The following is an 18,507-nucleotide window of genomic DNA, read 5'->3' on the forward strand; positions in this document are numbered from 1 at the left end:
GGAAGGCGGTTTTGTTGGACTGAGTAGGACCAGGTGAAGTAAATGGGGGAGAAGCTACTGAGGTTCTGGGAGAATGTGGAAAGGTTGTCCTCACCCTCGATCCAGACTACAAAGACGTCATCAATGAATATGAACCATGTGATGCATTTAGGATTCTGGGTGTTTAGGAAGGATTGTTCTAGATGCCCCACAAATAGGTTGGCGTAGGATGGTGACCATGTCAGTGCCCATAGCCGTACCCTGGATTTATTTGTAGGTAATGCTTTCAAAGGAGAAGTAATTGTGGATGAAGATATAGTTGGTCATGGTGACTAGGAAGGAGATTGTTAGTTTGGAATCCAAGGAGCATTAGGAGAGAGAGTGTTCAACAGCAGTAAGGCAATGGGCATTAGGGATGTTAGTGTGAAGGGAGGTGGCACCAATAGTGATGAGCAGGGCACTGTTTGATAAAGGGACAGGAAGTGTGTGGAGAGTCGGTGAAGGAAATAGTTGGTATCTTTTATACAGGATGGTAGGTTCCAGGTAATAGGCTGGAATGTTGGTCTACGAGAGCAGAGATTCTCTCAGTGGTGGCACAGTAACCAGTAACAAGTGGCCTCCCACAGTGGTATTCCACTGTCCACCAAACCTATACAATATACTTGTCCATCCCTACACAACCCCTGCTCCCAACCCCTTACCTCATGGCTCATATACCTGCCATAGACTTAGATGCAAGACCAGACCCATACATCCTCTGTTGTCTATTTTCAACAAAGGCCTTGATGATCGAAAGCTTATACTATGACAGGCTTTTTGTTGTGCCTACCTGCAACTCAGCATCTCCACTATATGGTGAGTAGCAACTTTCCTTTTCATAATATTGTTACATTCCGTCCTGGATTTTCCATTGTTTGAGTCTTGTAAATATGACATATATTTTAAGAAGGTGGTATGCAGCAGAGAAGTACAATTTGTGTGGACCAAGAGCCATGCTGGGATTATGGGGAATAAGAAGTCCAACCAATTAGCAAAGAATGGAATACAAGAGGCACATTCAAGCCGGGGATCTAAGCACTGTGCTCAAAGACATGGTGGAGCAAAATACGACAAGGAGTGGGAAACTGGAGATCTACACAATCACTCCTGGTGCAGACAAATCAACTCACACTTATTGAAGGTACAATTGTACATTGAGAACTGGGATATGAAATGTAACTCCACTGATGAAGGGAATAAGAGCCAATTCACAATGAACATTGTCACACTGAAATGCGGTCACAGCTGCTACCCACAACCCCTCCTTAGAATTCATGTTGTGGTATGGCATGGGTGAGTATTCAGTAGGGCAGTGATAACTGGTTGGGAAAGATAGTCTTTCAGGAAGATGTTGCCATGCATCTGAAATTAATTCATAAGCAACAAACATGATTAAGTAATTTACCACTTGAACAAGCTATTTGGACTTCTTCACCTGCTTGCAGGAGAAGTTCATGTTCTGTAATTTTGCTGATGGAAGATTTCCTATTTATCATGTCTTGCAATGGTAAAGGAATCTCCTTCCTACTACCATTACTCAACACAACAAAAAGATTTATTCATCAATGAAAAAACAAATACAAGGAGTTTAGCAATGAGAGAGCACCCCCCCCCCCCCCTCCTCCTCCTCAAACACACACACAAATGACATACACTCAGACACAAAATCAAAAGGATATCCTAGATACAGCATGTTACTCTATTGCAGCTAATCACCCCAGAGAGTACTTTATCAAGGGCCTCACTAGAGTGTAAACAAAGGAGTATGCAGTAAACACGATTAATGATGAGACAGGCTCACCTTGAATAAACCAGTTCACATGATGGTGCAACAATGACAATGGGGGCGGACCAAGCATGACAATATAACTCAACTGACGACTGAGCACTGAGGACTAACAACAGGATGCTGGCAGCTTTATAACATCACAGTTCAAATTTTGCCATTGAGCACGTCCCCCACTGGTTTGCCACTTCAGGCAGAGGTGACACGAAAGAATGACATCCACTCTTCATTTTGCCAAAGCCAAGGTTAAGAATCTCCCTCAGTTGACAAGATGTGGCCATATAGCACTAAAGGCAGTAGAGCTGCATTGCATTCTGTACCTTTGGCCCCAGCCTCTTGGCACTCACAGCTTCCCTCCAACTAACAGCCAGGACTTTTGAGGCAGTTTTCCCGCCATTATTTGCAACATTACGGTATATTCAATTAAATGTGCTATTGGTGTCACACTTTATGGAATGAAAGTAGAAATGGGAAACCGTTTAGAGAGGTGATTAGCTGGTCTGGCAATTTACAATTATTTTGCTTAAATGGCCACTTAAAGTTTGGTTTTACAAGGATAAGCCATTCTTAATTAATAATTTCCCATGAATGTTTTACCTATATCTCACATATTAACTTCTCCAATCTGCTATACTTTCCTAATTTTTATATTTAAGCTATGTCTTTAAAAAGAAAGGACAGCTGTTGCACTCTTACACATTCATTTTGGAAGTGAAGAACTACAATGTCATGTCACCATCACACATACTTTGGCAACCACAGACACAAAAAGGAATCACATCGGTTACTTATGGAGCTGGTTGTAACAAAACAATAGCTTACCTTGTTTGAAATGTTAGACAGAGGGAATGGAGAGGTTGGGAGAGGGTGATAGCGGAAAAGGAGAGAAGTAAAAAGACTGGGTGTGATGGAGGAATGAGGGCTGTATAGTGCTGGAATGGGAACAGAGAAGGGGCTGGATAGAAGAGGACAATGACTAACTAAGGTTGAGGCCAGGACGGTTATGAGAATTTAGGATATATTGCAGGAAAAGTTCCCATCTGCGCAGTTCAGTAAGGCTGGTGTTGGTGGGGAGGATCCATATGGCACAGCCTGTGAAGCAGTAATTGAAATGAAGGATGTGGTGAATGAAATTTTAACTATGCAGCAAAGAGTGTGCAGTTATGAAACTTCCTGGGGGATTAAAACCGTGTGCCGGGCCGAGACTCGAACTCGGAACCTTTGCCTTTCGCGGGCAAGTGCTCTACCAACTGAGCTACCCACTTCCAACTTTGGAAGGTAGGAGATGAGGTATTGGCGGCAGTAAAGCTGTGAGGGTAGGTCGTGTGTCATGCTAGGGTAGCACAGTTGGTAGAGCACTTGCACGCAACAAGCAAAGGTCCGGAGTTCGAGTCTCGGTCCGGTACACGTTTTTAATCCATCATGAAGTTTCAAGGATGTCATGTTTGGCAGTTTGCTGAGCACAGGGTGGTCCACTTGTTTCTAGGCGACACTTTGTCGGTGGCCATTCATGTGGACAGGCAGCTTGATGGTTGTCATGCCCACATAGCACGGAGCACAGTGGTTGCAGCTTAGCTTGTAGATCACATGACTGGTTTCACAGGTAACCTTGCCTTTGATGGGATAGGTGATGTCCGTGACCGGACTGGAGGAGGTTGTGGTTGGAGGATGTATAGGACAGGTCTTGCATCTAGGTCTATTACAGGGGTATGAGCCATGAGGTAAGGGGTTCGGAGCAGGGATTGTGTAGGGATTGACGAGTATATTGTGTAGGTTCGATGGACGGCAGAATACCTTTGTGGGAGTGGTGGGAAGGATAATGTGAAGGGCATTTCTCATTTCAGGGCTTGATGAGAGATACCGTATTTACTCGAATCTAAGCCGCACTTTTTTTCTGGTTTTTGTAATCCAAAAAACCGCCTGCGGCTTAGAATCGAGTGAAAAGTAAGTAGAAGTTCTGAAAAATGTTGGTAGCTGCCGCCACAACTAACTTCTGCCGTCCAATATATGTAGCGCTACATAGGCATGCTTTGCAGGCACAAAGATAAATACTGGCGTCAAAACCTCTGCGTCAGTAAATAAATTTAAAAAAAGGTGGAAGACGAGTTTTTTTTCTCCGCCTCAAGTTTCGACCACTGCATTTTCATACATTATCCAACGAAGTAAATACAAATTCCGTATTGTTCATCTTCGAATGTAGCAGAATTTCAATTTACTACGAAAATCCGACTGGCAAGACAATTCGGGATGTTTGGCAATATGGCCAACTCTACGTTCTGAATTTTTTCCTACCTGTGAGAAGAGATGGTTGCTAATAGGAACTTTTATGAATTGTCAATCACATGCAGTATTCTCTTCAACATAAGAATAATACGAATATACACATTTTGCCATGTATTGTTTCGTGTTTGCTGCTATCTCATTTAAATCCTGTCTGCCTAATAAACTACGAAACTAGAGTGAGACAACAGCAAACGCGGAAGAATATACGTATCGTGTCATGTTTATATTCGTATTATTCTTATGCCTAATAGTGATACAGTCAGAAATGAAGCACGGCAATTGACTAGATTTTTAAATCTAAGATGACTCTAATTTCTGTGCAGAATGTAATGTACTGACGAGGCGTCTGCAAAGATTTTCAAATGGAGAAAAATTTCCCCTAAACTCTCATTCAGACCATCTTCTATCATACATAGTTTATTACTGGGTTCTTGTTGATCATTATCAAAGAAAGCAGCAGTGTGAGTAACAACAAATAGCAGTCTCTTGCCATTGTTTCGCTAATAAGACTACTCTTCTCTCTCTCTTTTTTTTTCTCTCATTGTATGCAGCGGTAGCGTGCACAAAAGCAAGCCATGCCGCGAGCGGCGACAGGCCGTAAACACTCATTATCAGAATGCGACAAACAATGCATGACACAGTACAGTAATGCATTTTCAGCCTAGAGTGACGTAAACACCTATAACAAAGAGAACGGCTCTTATCAGATCAAAGAAAAATAAGCAATCAAATCAAATCAGACGAAGCACGTGAAAAAGGAAGGGCACCCGTATAAATACGGACGGAGCGCCTGACGCATAGCAATGGCTACCTGGTAAAGCTTAACTGCTAAGCTTACGACTCGAACCAAACTCCTGCAGCTGTGTCGTCATCCATTCGACCTAAATTGTGTCTCATATTACAATGGACCAACTTTGTTTCGATCTGGAGGTGCGGCCTAAAACTTTTCTCTCCCCTTGAATTTCGAGTCTCAAATTTCAGGTGCGGCTTAGATTCGGGAAAAATTTTTCCTTGATTTCGAGTCTCATTTTTCAGGTGCGGCTTAGATTCGAGTGCGGCTTAGATTCGAGTAAATACGGTAGTCGAAACCCTGGCAGCGAATGTAATTCAGTTGCTCAAGTTCTGGGTGGAACTGAGTTATGAGGGGAATGTTCCTCTGGGGTCTGACAGTGGGACTTTGTGAGGTGGTGGGAGATTGGAAAGATAAGGCACAGCAGATTTTTTTTGTACAAGGTTGAGAGGATAATTATGGTTTGTGAAGGCTTCAGTGAGACCCTCAGAATATTTCAAGAGGGATCACTCATCACTTCAGATGTCGCTCGTCACTTCAGATACGATGACCACAGGTGGCTAGGCTGTATGGAAGGGACTTCTTGGTATGGAATGGTGGCAGCTGTCAAAGTGGAGGTATTATTGGTGGTTAATAGGTTTGATATGGATGGAGATACTGATGTAGCAATCTTTGAGGTGGAGATCAACATCTAGGAAGGTGGCTTATTGATTTGAGTAGGACCAGTTGAAGCAAATGGAGGAGAGGTTGTTGAGGGTCTGGAGGAATGTGGACAGGGTGTCCTCACACTTCTGAGGAACCTACACAATACACTCGTCCATCCCTACACAACCCCTTCTCCAAACCCCTTACCTCATAGCTCACACCCCTGTAATAGACCTTGATGCAAGACCTGTCCTCTACATCCTCCCACCACCATCTACTCCAGTCCGATCACAATCGTCACCTATACCATCAAAGGCAGGGCTACCTGTGAAACCAGTCATGAGATCTGCAAGTTATGCTGCAACCACTGTGCTGCATTCTATGTGGGCATGACACCCAATAAGCTGTCTGTCTGCATAAATGGCCACCGACAAACTGTAGCCAAGAAACAAGTGGAACATCCTGTTGCTCAGCACACTGCCAAACATGACATCCTCCATTTCAATGACTGCTTCACAGGCTGTGCCATATGGGTCCCTCCCACCAACACCAGCTTTTCTGAATTGTACAGATGGGAAATTTCCCTGCAATGTGTCCTACATTCCTGTAACCCTCCTGGTCTCCGACTTAGTCAATCATTGTCCTCTCCTATCTAGCCTCTTCTCTTTTTCCATTCCAGGACTACAGAGACCCCATTCCTCAATCACACCCAATCTTTTTACTTCTCTCCTTTCCTGCTATCCCCTCCCCCCCCCCCCTTCCCCACCTCTCCACTCCATCCGTTTAACCTCCCGACTGCACATAGTGTCCCTACCCTCTTTCCAACTTACCCTCACCCAGTCACCACTCCCATCATGCACTAGTGCTGCAGCTCGCAGTGTGGCCTCAGTTACCTGACACTGCATTCATGTGTGTGAGAGTTGTGCTTTTTTTGTGTGTGTGTGTGTGTGTGTGTGTGTGTGTGTGTGTGTGTGTGTGTTTGCCATCTAATTCTGACGAAGGCCTTACTGGCTGAAAGCTATATTTGTGACAGTCTTTTTGTTGTGCCTATATGTGACCTAGCATCTCCGCTATGTAGTGAGTAGCAACTTTCCTTTTCACAATGTTTTCCACATGTCTCATTTTCATTCGATTGTCCCATCCTATCAACTGCATAGGGAGTCAGTGACACTTAGAAAATTAATCATCAAGCAGTAATCAATCAAGGCACAGTGGCAAAAAGCTTGAGGTCAACAAGGTCAATACTCTTGACAGAGTAGGTGCTTATGATGCCAGCACTCAATATAAAAAACAGCAGCACTGGTACTCAACTATACCTGGACGGGTGGTTTTTGAACAATTATATTTCATACTTATCCAGTATTAAAATTAATCATTAAAACACACATATGCACACACAAGTATCTAAAATATGTGGGTATACGATACGTGCATGCATTACTATGAGTCTATGCACACACAAAAATCTTCATGTGTCAATGATTATATTCTACACTACATAGCTTTCAACATAGAGATAAAAATGAAAAAATAAAAGAGCTAAAGTTGTAATTGTCTCTGGAAGATAGTTCACATGACACTCAAGATGAATAAGCTGCTTAGCAACACATTAAAATCCCCTCCTAAATGTTTTAGAAGTAATTCTTACAATACACAAAAATTTAAAGTATTTACTACACTCACTCATACCTAACTTGTTGCACAGGATTCAGTTTAAAATTAGGGCAGTCAACATTCAGTATACACATTCTTGTTAAACCACCCTAACAGACCAGAATAAAATACAGGGTGGTCCCGAATTCATGGTACAAACTTTAATGGTAGGTGCAGGACATTGTAACAAGGATATATTGTATAGGAATGTATAGTCCCAGGTGACGCGGTGAGGCGTAAACAGGGGAAATAACGGCCGAAAGGAAAACGAAAGATTTTATTGAAATCGTTGTTGACAAGTGTCATGTTTACAGTAAGTGTTCAAAATTGCGTCCACCATGAGCGATACATGCTTGACAGCGTCGGTGCAGCGATTGGCGTACACGTTCAAAGATGCCTGGTATTTCACGCACACCTGCAGCAGCTACAGATATGCGAGCAACGAGATCCTCATCTGAGTCAACTGGAGTCTCATAAACAAGACTCTTAAGATGTCCCCATAAAAAGTAATCGAGGCAAGAGAAATCAGGAGATCGGGGTGGCCAAGGGACTGGTCCACCACGCCCAATCCATCTAGCACCAAACGTGGCATTCAGGTAATTCCGTACAGCAGTGCTGAAGTGTGCTGGCGCTCCATCGTGCTGAAACCACATGCGGTTACGAATGGCGAGTGGAACATCTTGCAGCAGTTCTGGTAACACTTCTTGCAGAAAAATAAGATAGCTTTCGCCACAGAGTCGCGTGGGTAGTAAGTATGGCCCAATCAAAAAGTCGTTCACAATACCAGCCCACACATTAATACCGAAACATTGTTGATACGCATGTGGACGCGTTGCATGTGGATTATCTGTTGCCCACACATGGGAATTGTGCGCATTAAAGACACCCTCGCGTGAAAATGTCGCTTCATCTGTAAATAGCACATGACCTACGAAATCCGGCTGCAACGCACATTGCTGCAACAACCACTGGCAGAAGTTCACGCGAAGAGGATAATCTGCCGGATTCAATGCTTGTACTTTTTGAAAATGGAAGGGGTGTAAGCGATTTTCATTTAACACTCTGCATACAGTCTGATGACTCACATGTACGTCACGCGCAACAGTTCTTGTGCTTGACTCGGGTCTATCAGCCACTATGTTCAAGATGCGTTCTTCCAGTCTTGGAGTGCGTACAGCTCTTAATCGACCAGCGTCATGTCTGTTGACGTCGAACGTACCTGTTTCACAAAGTTGACGATGTAACCGTTGAAAAATTCTATGATCCGGCATTCGTCGATTAGGATACTCCGCGCGATACATTCGTAACGCAGCTCTGGCGTTACCATTTGCACGGCCGTACATGTAATGCATGTCTGCTTTTTCTGCATACGTAAAGTCACCCATCGTCTACGGCAGCACAATTGTGAATGGCGCTTGTCCCTACTGCGATACATCATGTTCATCTACTGCCCTCTACCGGCAGTGACACCAACCGATCACTCCATTTCTCTTTCCCCTGTTTACGCCTCACCGCGTCACCTGCGGCTATACATTCCTATACAATAAATCCTTGTTACAATGTCCTGTACCTACCATTAAAGTTTGTACCATGAATTCGGGACCACCCTGTATTTAAGAAATCAGTCAGCACCAATCACAATGATGGACTCAAGCTGCCAACTAATACTAGCCTACAGGCTGGCTGCACTAGTATTGCTACCCAAATCAGGCACAGCTGAAATGATAACTGCTCAAGGAGCATGACACACTGACATTACCCAACAGCCAGCACAGATCACTGGTGCAATTCTACATCTCAATAGTGACTATCGCCTTATTCATCAACAATGCCCAATAATAAACTAAAATTGTCATGAAGTAGCACCTAAGTTCTTCCCCCTACCATTCTCCTGTTCTGATTATTGAGGCAAAATGCTATGGCTATTCTCACACGAAAAAATAGGATAAGGGAGAGAAACAGTGTGCAAAGAGGTTTCCTGGTACTTGATCAGTAGTACACATGACACACAGAAGGCCACGTGCAATACTGGTCAAAACATTGGGGTTTTGGCAAAATGGGTGGCCAAATACCCAGAAAAAGCTTACTGGAATTTTCCAGTTTATTCTAATACCCCTCCCCCCCCCCCCACCTCTTCTCCCCCCCCCTGTTTCTCACTCCCCCACCCACCACACTCCTTCCCTCCCTCCCACCCTGATCAACTTATTTTACCAGAAATTTGGTCACATTTGTGATAATCATACATATTAATCAATCCCATTTTCCACTATTAGACATGGAAGAAATCCACAGAGAATGTAATACACAAAACACACTTGTTCAAGTCAATTCTGCCCATGCTTGACAGTACAATCATTGAGTTAAGAAAGAAGTATTCTTCAACAAAATCGTAATTAGTTGACAGTAAGAGCACTTCTGTTACTCTGTAAGACGAGGAACTGACTTTATAAAAGTACATCATTGTAAGTGAGGGTATCTGATAAGCCACCATTTGCTATTAAATTTGTACGGCTGCTAAATCCAGAAAATAAGACTGTTCCTGTACATGCTGCTTATTACTATAGTTGTAATTACACAAAGTTCACTACTTACTTTGTTCTTGCTTTCTAAACCAGTTATCATATCTTCAAGTGCCACTATCCTTTCACAAAGCACTTGTTTATCTGCTTCATTTTTAAGTCTGAGCCTCTCATATGCTTCCTTTTGAGCAGAAAGTTCTTTACGGCACTCGCTAAGGGAGCTACCTACTTTCTCAAGACTTGCTGCAGTTTCACATTTCTGCAATAAATAAAAAAAATCAAGTTGAAACTTTGGATAAATTTCTCAGAACACACACACACACACACACACACACACACATGCTTCTAGTTCTTTTTGACTTGTTAGACTAACATATGTACTCATATGAATAACTCCCCTGTTCCACAGTCTCATCCAGTTTTTGCTGAAGGTTTGCACAAATCTTCTCAGACTGTTGTAGCTTTAACTTCAGGTCCCTGTTATGTGATTCTGCCACTTGGAACGCACAGTTAGTTTCCACATACTCTTGCTGTAAAGTCTGGAAACCCTCCAACTTCTTTTCATGGCTGCAAAAAAAATTGTTTTTTTTAGACATATTTACTTACACATATGAATAAACTTATGTCAGCATGATAATTGATGACATCTAGAGACCACGCATTTCCCAAACATATGTATGTGACTGATGGTGCAGCATCTCATTTTAAAAACTGCTTTCAGTTTTATGAGCCTGGTCAACACTGTAGTACAGGAATTAAGACAAAAAAATCGATATTTTCAGCAATAGGTCATGGAAAAGGTGCATGTGGGGTAGGAGGTTTCTGTAAACATCTTGCAACGAGATTTAAGAAGCAGTTGATGCTATAAGAGATGCTACTGGATTTGTACACACCATATCAACATTAATAACAAACATGAAACTCTTCATTCTAAATGAAAGTACATTAAGGGAATTGTGTTTAAAAATGAGAGGAAAATGGTCTTCTATGAAGCTCGTGGTAGGAATTCAATCAAGTCACTACTGGGTTGCATCCCGGAATGGCACATACATTGCAAGAACGGTTCTCCATGATATGCAGCCTGTTACTGTGTGTGCAGAGACCATAGTATACGTTAGAAGAATTTGTAGTGAACCACTTCTTTTCTTGTGTGTATGACAATTAGTGGTGGATGGGACAGATAATAAGCTGCATGGTATAACTGTCACCTTCATGACACCTCATGATCCTGCTAATGCTTTCAAATAGCTGTTATCAAAAGATCAGTGTGCAGTTCCCATTTCCTAAGTACTGTTTTTGTTGGATGATACTTGTCCGTGTTCAAATTCAGCTTGGCTATTCAAGTTCAACAAGAAGCAGATTGGGGGGGGGGGGGGGGGGGGGGGGGGGGAAAGAACCTCTTTTCAACAGCGCAGTGTTGACTGTTACATTGTAGACAATTTTAATTCATGTAGAATCAGGAAGAAGTAAAATTATGACAGAAGACAATTATTTGTGAATAATATCATAAAAAGAAAAATGGATATAAATATTTTATATCTCATATTTTAATAAAATGCTTTCAAACAAAATTATGATTTGTTCTCCCACTCACCTATAATGTTGTAAAGTAATTATTTTGATTCAGAAATACCAGTTTTGCATGACATTTACTTAAAATCAGTGATCAATCCAAATATTTAAGTGTCCATGACTTTTTGACCTTAAGAGTAGAGCTAGGTCTACCTAAAATATTTCTCACATTTTGTGCAAACAAGTACTGCCCACTCTGAACGTACATTCTCTAAGTATAATGACCAACTAATGTACCATGAAAGTTTTAAAACATTTAGGATGAGGGTTTTGGAGGAAATAATTCTTTCTAAATAACCAAAAAATTTCAGATTCTTTCATTTTATGTACTACATTTTGACAGTTTAAGAATTTCATGCATTATTGTCATAGCTAACAGTTAGCAGTCCTTTCACTTTATCATTTCTGAAGGCTGTTAACATCCTGTGACTACTCATATTTTCAAAAAATAATTTTGGAATTTGAAAAAGTTACAAATTTTCATAGTTTATATAAAAAAAGGCTCAGAAGTGTGTATGTATTAATCATGTCTCACTCTATTGGAAGCATTTGTCAATTTTCCTGTTTGTTAATGACATTTTCACAAATTCTCTCATTTAAAGAAGTCTGTTTTAACAAATCATCAGAAAATCAAAATATTGTAGTTTTCAAGAGGTATCACATGGAACTTCAACATATATTTTTTTCAGCAAACTTTGAAATAGTGATGTGACACGTTCACTGTTGACTTGTATGATTTGAGATGAAATCACCCTACTGTCACTTCGTGATGTTTCCATGACAACCAAACACAGAAATTAATGGGCAACTGAAATTTCTCTACAATGATGATGGAGGAAGGCTTCAAAGGCTGGAGCTCGAATAAGAATCTGATGCAATAAGAACTCCAAGACACATTTATTCAAGGTATGCAGAAATGCTTCCAATAACTTTTGAAAACAACATGTGAATAATTTAAACAATATTAAATAACATTTTCATAAATTAGTCTGTATTAGATTGGTACATAAGTTCATACCATTTTCAATTTGCATGTTATTATTCCGACTGCTGTGGGTTTATTTATCGATCGTCAGTTTTAATTCATAGTTCACTGTTGCTATTTGAATTTACATATTGTCATTTGGAGATAGTGAGTGGAGCTGTAGACACTAGAAAATAGAGTGCTTAGTAGAGAAATCAAAACATTTGTGGCATATTCTTCTGTCTCAGTTCAACAGAGGGGTGACAACAACAGAGGCAGCCAGAAACATCTGTGCCCCATAGGTGGATAATGCCCTTGGACGATCATGGCAAAAAATATGGTTTTCTTGTTTTAAGTGGGATCATTTTGATATTAGTGACTCTCAACGTTCTGGAAGACCTTTGGGGTTTGTAGATCATCATCATTTAAATGTATTAATCACAATGAACCATTTATTGTACTCGAAAAGTGGAAAATGTGATGAACTATGATCATTCCACCATTGTGCCACATTTGAATGCAAGGTTCAAAAATCAGGTGTATGGGTAACGTATACTCTAAGCCAAAACCACAAAAATCAGCAGGTGGCCATGAGGGCAATCTCTGCTCGCTTATCACCAATTGGCTTGTGAACAACTCCGACCATTGCTATTCTGTATCATTATTGGTGCCAAGAAATGGTGTCTTTTTCCTAACATCAAGTAAAGAAAGGATTGGTTGAGCCCAAGCAAAGCAGCAACTCCCTGCACAAAAATCTATGCAGTTCCACAATATATAATGTCATGCATTTAATGGAACAGCGACACTATGGTGTATTATGAACTGCTCCCCTGAGGTTAACCATCACTGCTGACATTTACTGTCAACAACTGAGACATCTGGCAAAAGCAATCCAAGAACAATGACCAGAAACACTGTGGAAAGTGATGCTACTCCACAGTATGGTCTGCCTGCATTCTGCTAAACTGACAAAAAACACTATACAGGAGTTGGGTTGGGAAGTCATTTTTCACCCAACTTATTCACCTTATCTTGCACCCTCGGATTTTCAATTTTTGTGCTCTCCTATGGAACAAGCTTCAAGATATTTCGTTTCCAGATGAAAATGCACTCTGAACATGGCTCGAAGAGTTCTTCGCCTCAAAGACACGCGATTTCTACAGTGGCGGAACTAAAAAGTTATCCTAGCAATGGCTGACTGTTGTAAATAGTGAAAGAGAAAAATTATTTACAACTAATGTCTCTGTTATGTGCGTCTGTTGTTATTCTTAAACTTAAAGAAAAACGCTACAAACTTATGCACCAATCGCATATTACAAGCTGAGTGTACATTCCAACCGAGAGTGTTTGCCACAACATTCAATGATGATCACTACAATGCTATTGCGTACAATATTGTTTAATCATGAAGGGTGGCAATGAGTGGGCGCAAAACACATTTGGTTTCATTTCTTAATGCAGGAAATGAACTGTTACATTAAACTAGGTTGTATGTCACAATCAGACCTGATGAAAATATCTATTTTCAACATTATATAGCTATTACTTATGATTGATGTTCTCAGATTTGTGACTTTTTTTACCTGCAAAGAGGAAAAAAACATTATTTTCTGCAACATTTTGTTAAATATCACCAATTTTGTGATACATCACTAAGAATCAAGAGACTCCATATTATTTTGTTTAAATCCACCATTTTGTGTTGTTTGATGCTTTATAGTTTTAACAAAATTTTCTTGTCCCCAGTAATGGGTGAGCATCATGGAGATACTGAAGACACTGAACTGGCAAATACTTTGAGACAGAAACCGAAATTTAAACCATCCTGTGAGAGCCTACTTACAAAGTTTCTAGAAACCATTTTAAGTGCTGAACTTAGAATATACTACAACCACTTACTACCACTCCCATATGATTGCAAAGACAAAATTAGACTAATTTAACACACTGCAACACATTTTGAGTAAATTTTACTCATTATCAGGTGTTTTGCAGCAAGTGTATGAAAACTAAAAGTTGCTAAAATAATCTAAAGTAGAGATGCTGAGTCGCAGATAGGCGCAACAAAAAGACTTTCACACTTAAAGCTTTCGGCCAATGGCTTTCGTCACAACAACAACAACAACAACAACAACACACACACACACACACACACACACACACACACAAACACAAACACAAACACACAAACACACACACACACACACACACACACACACACACACACACACACACACACACACACACACACACACACTGCAGTGTGGTTTCAGCTGTCTGAGACTGCAGACGTGTGTGTGTGTGTGTGTGTGTGTGTGTGTGTGTGTGTGTGTGTGTGTGTTTATTGTAGACGAAGGCCATTGGTGAAAACTTTAAGTGAAAGTCTTTTTGTTGTGACTATCTGTGACTCAGCATCTCTGCTATATGGTGAGTAGCAACTTTCCTTCTCATAATATTGTTTCATTCCATCCTGGATTTTCCATTGTTTGAAATAATCTAAAACTGGATACGTGACAATATACCAACTACAGTTCCAGTGATCTTTTCACAAGTTGCTTCTTGTGAGAAAATGGAAGAGAGGAGGGGAGAATTGGGATGGCAACATTCCGTATTTCCAGAATGAATTTTCACTCTGCAGGAGAGTGCGTGCTGAAACCTATTGTGGCATTATAGTCCTTGAGCAGCATACCATGTGTCAATGTTCTCAGCTAAATTATAATCCTCTCCACGTTGTATTGTGGAGATTGGAAATGTGTCGAAGTTGACGATACTAGATAAATTGGATAGTGATGTTAAGCTCCGTGGCCTCCTTGGTGCTATTCAAGTGGAATATGCTGTATATCACTACTGTGTTTCAGTCTCTAACTCTACTCTATTCCGTACTGATCTGTAATAGCACACAACATATCATTGCAATATAGAAGCACTGATCAGCCATTTGCATGGTAAAGTTATACACTTGACTCTCATGATACCAACTCCACCCAGGCCTCATTGAGGACAACAGTAGGTAATAAATATATTGACAAAATATTTTAATTGAATAGATAAAAAGTCTACTCACCAAGCAGCGGCAGTGCACACACATAACAGAGGGTTGTAATTAGGCAAGCTTTCGGAGCCAGTGGCTACTTCTTCAGGCAGAAGGGTTGAAGGGGAAGGAAGAGGGGTGAAGGAAAAGGAATGGAGAGGTCTAGGAAAAGGGGCAGATTTCGAGAAAGTCACCCATAACCACAGATCAGGGGAGACTTATGACATGGGATAAGAAGGAAAGACTGATTGTTGGGGCTGCACTGAGTGCGATTTGGAAGCCTCAGTGCTTAAAGGTGGACAACAGGATAATATGCAAGACTGAGATTACTACTTAAACATAATGCATTAGTTAATAAGACTGAAAAACTAAGTGCATTGTATGTAACAGAGGTGGGAGGTGGTGGTGAAAAATGGACGGGTAAGACAATGAAAGATGTAGAAAACTAAAATGAGTAAAGAAAAGAGTAGTTACTGTGAAGAACTGCTGAAATAGAAAAAATTAACATAAATTAAGGCCAGGTGGGTGGCGAGAACAAAGGACATGTTGTAGCGCTAGTTCCCACTTGTGAAGTTCTGGGAAACTGGTATCTGGGGAAGAATGCATATGGCGAGTGTGGTGAAACACACACCGAGATCACAACTGTCATGTTGTAAAGCATGCTCTGCAACAAGATATTGCATGTTGCCAGTATACACCCTCTGCCTATGCCCATTCATCCTAATTGATATTTTGGTGGTAGTCGTGCTGATGTAAAAGGCCAAACAGTGTTTACATAACAGCTGGTATATAATATATTGAGACACAAAGGAATCAGACATCGGCTGCAAGCAGGCACAGAATGAAATGAATGGGGAAAGTTGAAAATTAGTGCCGAACCGGGATTCAAACCCCTCCTGCTCTCTGACCATTAAGCCGTCCGGACGCAATGGTCATTACAACTGCATGGACTGCCCTCGCATGCCTCCCGTCACACCCAAATTCTCAATTTAGCTACACACTACTAATGTGTTGCCTCTTGCCCATTATCCTCATTACTCATGACATTTTGCTGATTCCCATAATAGTTTGAGCCTAGTGTGCATCTGCACTGAAGAGATCATTGGCAGTCTCACCTTTTTTTCTTTAAAAAAATCTATTTTTTTAGACATGTCCAAATGAACAGACACCATTTTGATCCAGCAGCCATTATGAATTAAGACATTGATTGAAATCAATTGGGAAAGTTGAAAATTTGTGCTGGACTGGGCTTTGAATCTGGATATCCTGCTCTCTAGGCAGATCCTCTGACCACCAAACTGTCTGGATACAATATTTATTACAACTGCATGGAATGCCCCAGCAAGCCTCCAAATTACTCACAGCATTTTGACAATTCCCGTAAGAGTTTGAGCCTTGTGTGCACCTGCATTGAAGAGATCATTGGCCCTCTCATCTTGATTATGTATACTGGATATGTGTATCCGTTATTTTGGACATGTCCAAAATAACAGACACTATTTTGATCCAGCAGCCATTATGAATTAAGACACAAAGGAATTACACCATTGGCTGCAAGCGGGCATTGATTGAAATCAATTAGGAAAGTTGAAAATTTGTGGTGGACCGGGATTTGAGCCCATACCTCCTCCTGACTAGGCAGATGCTCTGAACACTAAGCCACCTGAACACAGTGTTCATCACAACTGCACAGACTACCGTAGTATGCCTCCTGTCAGACACAAATTCTAAACTTATGCACACACTACTAATAAATAGTCCATTTAAAGTTACTTGATAGCTGACATCCTGTCATGTTGACATGTTGGCACATCAGCTACTGCTCTGTTAAAGGGGACATGCAAACATGGTAGGTCACTTCACAAATGCTAAAATGCTGTTCATGTAATGAGGAGCAATGTTGGAAGCTGTTACCATCAGGTATGGTAGGAACGTGAGATGCTCTGTCCACAGGTGATTTTAAATGACCAATGACTGAACTGTGGCATATAATGTGTTTTGTAGCCCTGAATCTTTCACTCATATCTTAACTTAACCACAACCTTTTGATGTGCAATGTATCCAAGAAAACAGAGGTCAGCAACCTGTGGCAGAGCTATTATTCACACTTGCTTTGTTCGTGACAATTAAAGCTGACCTGTATGAGCAAACTCAAAGTGGAAAAAAATTCAATGTCAGTGCTAAAAGCAAACTGTAACTTCTCGCTTTTGTTACGTGAGCTCACGCAACAGCGACTGATGAGCAGTGCTGGTTGGAACTCATTTATAGGTTAGAGGCGACACAAGCAAATTCCAAAAGTAAAAAGAATGCCAGGAAGAAAAATAAGAGCTAATAAAAAAATCAATATGATGATGAAAATGATGGAACAAAAGATTAAAAATTAAAAAACAAATTACACTGAAATCAGTTAAATGAAAATCTTAATAATCAGAGATATTTTGGTACAGATTTAAAAAAGAAAAAACTATGTAGCATGACCTGGCAATATCTGAACTCACATGATTTTGCACTGCAGACTGTGACCTTACCTCTGGGTTACTGAAGACTTTCAGATTATATTGTTATATTTATCTATCTATAAAACCAGTAGCAATGTTCATTTCCTGCTTTCAAAATGTTCAGTTTTATACCATGTTGAGTGAAGTTTACCTGCAATAGGTTGATATCTGTAATCATAATTGATTATGTGAAGCCAAATCATGTCCCGTGCGAAAGAATCCAGTAGTGTTTGGCTAGTGGTGTGTACAAAATGTGCGTATTTCATTACCGTCATTAAGTGTGTGTTGTTCTGGGAGTGTTTATCATATGAGACGAAATGCGAAATAAAAGGGTTGGACTCTGGATTTGGGATCAAAATACAAGAGGAAAAAAAGGACAGAAAAGGAACTGAAAGTTAACTAACCATTTGTTGTAAAGGTTTGGTAATGTCGAACAGTTCAGGCATGATGTTGAGTGCTCCAATTGGAGGAAGACACCTCCAACACCTGAATGTCAACAATCAAGCAACTGTAGTCAGACTGTAGTGCCCTTCGCTCATTGTCCTCATTATTCACAGCAACTGCCGATTCCATAAGAGTTGGAGCCTGGCATGCATCTGTGTTCAATAGATAATTAATTATATACATATGTGGTGTGTCTTCTTTCAGACATGTCCGAATGAAGAGTCACCATTTTGATCCAGCAACTATTATGAATTAAGATACAAAGGAATTACAGACATTGGCTGCAAGTGGGCACTGACTGAAA

The 18,507-nt window shown here is 40.7% G+C and overlaps 1 protein-coding gene across 1 annotated transcript in view; it reads right to left on the bottom strand.

The window, feature by feature from the left end:
• Window positions 1–18,507, bottom strand: part of LOC126162581 (uncharacterized) — a 249,666-nt gene that overhangs the window by 166,711 nt on the left and 64,448 nt on the right. Inside the window, exons 7-8 of the mRNA XM_049919176.1 lie at window positions 10,093–10,261; window positions 9,768–9,953 (exon numbers count right to left, since the gene is read on the bottom strand). Coding sequence (XP_049775133.1) covers window positions 9,768–9,953; window positions 10,093–10,261 — 355 coding nt within the window. The remainder of the gene's footprint in view (window positions 1–9,767; window positions 9,954–10,092; window positions 10,262–18,507) is intronic.

This window comes from Schistocerca cancellata, chromosome 2 (genome assembly GCF_023864275.1).
Source record: "Schistocerca cancellata isolate TAMUIC-IGC-003103 chromosome 2, iqSchCanc2.1, whole genome shotgun sequence".
Classification (NCBI taxonomy): domain Eukaryota; kingdom Metazoa; phylum Arthropoda; class Insecta; order Orthoptera; family Acrididae; genus Schistocerca; species Schistocerca cancellata.